This window comes from Chroicocephalus ridibundus, chromosome 3 (genome assembly GCF_963924245.1).
Source record: "Chroicocephalus ridibundus chromosome 3, bChrRid1.1, whole genome shotgun sequence".
Taxonomy (NCBI): domain Eukaryota; kingdom Metazoa; phylum Chordata; class Aves; order Charadriiformes; family Laridae; genus Chroicocephalus; species Chroicocephalus ridibundus.
The window spans coordinates 31,292,346-31,296,094 of record NC_086286.1 but is presented as its reverse complement, the minus strand read 5'-3'; the positions used below and the strand labels follow the sequence as shown (position 1 = coordinate 31,296,094).

Here is a 3,749-nt window from a genome sequence, read left to right as displayed (position 1 = left end):
CGTGTCCCCGCTGCCACCCGCAGCCTCCTCGCAGGGTCGCTCCGTCCCCCCAAAATCCCTCCGGGGTGTCTCGCCGAGGCGGGGGGCGGTTGCCCGGCGGCGGCGCAGGGGCCGCGCAGCGCTGCGCTCCCCGCGGGACAGGGCGCGGGGCGAGGTGCCCACGGGGGTGGCGTGTTTTTCCGTGGCGGACAAAAACACCAACATCGCTGGGTAGATAAGAAAATGGAATACTGTATTTGATTTAGAAAGTTTGTACATATAGATAAACACGCAGTTAAGGAAACAATAGTTTAAGCGTCCTACGTGGAGTTTAAGAAGAGACCCCCCAAAGCTGCTATGAAATACTCAAAATAGCCTTTGCATAAGATAACTACAGTTGCACCCTAAGCTTTTTTTTTCTTTTTCTTTTTTTTTTTTTCTATCGCTGAGGTCCCTTTTGAAAACCTAGCACGTCAGATCTTGACAGCTAAGTTTGTGCAAGGAACACCGAGTCAAGGAAAATAAAAAGGAGAGAGAAAGGGTGGGAGGGAGATAGACAGAGAGGGGGGAGGGAGAAAGAAAGAGTAGAGCAAATATCATATACAAGCATTTCTACACATATATTACAAACTGGGAAAATGACCGCATCATTAAGATATACATAATTCATATAAAATTTTGAAATAAAAATAAAAATCTGTTACAGTCATAACTATTCTTTTTCCACATTTATAACCAGTACCCACACAGGCAGTGACAGAAGTGTAGAAAAAAAGGTGCTTACGAATAAAATGATTGTCTGCTGAACAAAAAAACAGAAAATTGCATCTTGGCTGGACCATCACTTGGACTTAAAAAAAAAAAAAAAAAAGAGAGAGAAAAGGAGAGGGAGAGAGAAAGAGAGAGAAATAGGACCAACAAAAAGGCGATAAACATTTGTTATTTCCCTCTTCAAGGAGTTCCTTTTAATTTTTTTTTGTTTATTTTTGATTTTTGTACAAATTCGATCGGAGTTTGCGTTTGTTTGTCTGGTTTCTGTTTGTTTTCCTTTACTATAGAGAATATTTTTTCCCAGATACAAATTTAATCATCATCATCATGCAAGTGGGTGAAATGCGTCCATGGAAAAGCGCAAAGGAGAAATCGTGCTTGTCCTAAAAAGAATACAATTGTCACTTTTGCTTTGTTTTTTTTTTCTTGTTTTTTTTTTCTTTTTATATATATAATAATTATTATTTCCCGCCCCCCCCCCTCCCACCCCACCCCCCGCTGCAGCACCAGCGTTTGTGACTGTTGAAGTTTTAGCTCCATCTCTTGGTGGTGGTGTTGGCTGACGGTGGTGGTGGATTCTCTGATCCCTGTCTGTTTGTTTGCTATTATGTTTGGGTCGGGTTTTGGCCTTTTCTTTCCTCCCGGCTGTGTGTGTGCGTGCATGCGTGTGTGTGTCCTGATTCTAGGTTGCCTCGGTTTGTTTTGCTCGGGTCGGGGAGAGGGTGCTTGGCTGTTTGGATTTGGAATTTTTGTTTGTTTATTTGTTTGTTTTGTTTTGTTTTTTGTTTTCCGATATCATACATCACATTCCGAGTCGCTGGAGGTTACCGAGAGGATGGAGGTGCCCGTCTCGGCTCTTTCTGTCAAACTGGAGACGCTGGTGGTCGGACTGGCCGCCGTGGACGGGGACTCGGCCGAGCTGTGTGTCGGGCAGCCGGGCTCTGCCAGCGACCGCATCCCGCTCTGTCCTATCGCCTGGTGCTGGAGCCTGCATCGCGACGGGAGACAAAACAACAGCACAGCCCCTCTCAGACACCGGACCACGACGACGAGCGGACGGCGACCGCCCGAACCCGCCACCGCCCGGGGACAGACGCGGCTCCGCAGCGGAGCGGAGACACCCCGGTCCGGCCCCGCCGCCTTCCCGCAGCAATTCCCCGGGAAGCCAAGCAGGGCGACCGGGCCATCGCCGGGACTACCCCGCGCCGCCCGTGGCAGGCCACCTCCAGTGGCCTGCCACGGGCGGCGCGGGGTAGCCCCGGCGCAAACACAGCTAGAGGGGCCTAGGAGAAACCCATGTCTGTGTGAGCTCCTTAAACGCTGCAAGGACCATTAGGTATCGGGAAAGAATCGTAAAGGATCCCCATTTTGTGCTCTGGCCACTATTTGTCTAAATATTTACCATTTTATTTTCTTTCCAGTGCACAGATAAATACTCTGGGATCTGCGGCAGGACTGGAGGAAGGTCCCGTCCCGGGGGCGCAGCGCTATCAATAAAATTAAAAAAAAAAAAAAAAAAAAAAAGGGGCGATGGTGGAACACAGCGTTTCTCTCCGCTCGGAATTTAAGTCCCTTTTCCATCTGAAAGCCCCAATTAGCTTTAAAGTACTGGTCTTTTCACCGTCAGCACTTAAGGTTACACTGCCGTTGAACATTTTTTTTTTAATTCAAGAGGCAATAAATAATTTTTAGGTTCACTAGCGTGTTATGAATATTCCTCTGCGCCCGTTTATTCCGCTCGAAAGCCAAAGAAAGCCTGTTTCGAGGACAAGGACTAAACGTCCTGGGCTGAGCAGCCAGCCACAACCCCTAGCGCCTAGCACTGCCAGTGTGAATCAAAATACACTCTTCGCTCAACTGCTTCTCACCAGGGTATTTTCTATTTAACCGCCTGCAAAGAGCAGAAAAATGTAGCCGGTTTATTCTACATTTCTCATTATTTTAAGTTGTCTAGTTTCAGTGTCTTTGATTTTTCTCCCGTTTACAATTCCTGGTGCATTCATCTGCTGTCAACAGCGTTGAGTCAACAAAAGCATCCGTAGGCAACTTCTGTTTATTTACAGTCCTAAGCTGATCTGTTTTCCATTTAATGGAAATTAAATGGCGAGGCACTTTTAGGTTGCATTTCTCCTACAGAACCTTGAATCAATAGCACCAGTGCTATAATTAGGAGGAATTTAAGAGACAGCATTTACAAGAACAAGAAGTTTTGTTTACACGCTTACAGCGGTAGCCAAACTTAAATTAAAATAAAAACAGTGTGTCAAACTGGATTAAGGGTACATTTTCATTTGCAAAATAACTTTTACGGAAGGTGACGAGAAAAGAAAAAAAAAAGAGAAAGAAGAGTGCATCGCTTTTGTCATGTCAAAGCAGAAATTAAAAAAAAAAAAAAAGACAAAAAAAAAGGACACCGAGAGACACGCAAATAAATACAAACGTAAATGCACGGGAAACGCACGACCGGAGGGCCAGGTCTCCATGTGGTGTAAACAGAGAAATGGGGATGGGGGGTGGGGGGGAAGAGGTTTCCCGATCTCCTAAAGGCTTTTCTCCCTTTTTCTCCCCGAGCCGAAGGGCTGCGGGCTGTGGGTGTGCTGGTCCCGCCGCGCAGGCAGAGGAGCACGAGCAATCCGAGCGGAGCCTCCCGCTTTGCGGAAACCCGCTCTGAATCCCACCGCCCGCCTCGGCCCTTCGGCGGGGGAACTGCGCCGGAGCCCGGCCAGACCCAGATCCCGGCAAGCCGAAAGCAAAACCGGAGCCCGCCGACCCCGGAGCCGTGGGGTTTCCCTTCCCCCGCCGCCGCTGCCGCCGCCGCCGCCGCTGCGGGGAGGGAGGCAGGGAGAGCCGGGCTCTGCCCCCGCCGCCGCCGCTGCGCCCCGCGCACACACACACACACACACACACACACCCCACACACACACTCACGGAGCTGCCCACGCCCGCGGGTGAGCCCCAGACCTGCCTGCACCCCGTGAGCCCGTGGGGAGTCCGGGCAA

General features: G+C 49.4%; 1 protein-coding gene across 2 annotated transcripts in view; it reads right to left on the bottom strand.

The window, feature by feature from the left end:
- Positions 1 to 241: 241 nt before the first annotated feature.
- SIX3 (SIX homeobox 3) overlaps positions 242 to 3,749 on the bottom strand; it is a 5,019-nt gene continuing 1,511 nt past the window's right edge. The window contains exons 2-3 of one of the 2 annotated variants that reach the window (XM_063330982.1): positions 1,579 to 1,738; positions 242 to 1,133 (exon numbers count right to left, since the gene is read on the bottom strand). In XM_063330982.1, coding sequence (XP_063187052.1) covers positions 1,032 to 1,133; positions 1,579 to 1,738 — 262 coding nt within the window. In that variant the 3' untranslated portion in view covers positions 242 to 1,031. Of the gene's footprint in view, positions 1,134 to 1,256; positions 1,739 to 3,749 lie in introns of those variants that run through there. The other variant, XM_063330981.1, reaches the window with a different exon arrangement.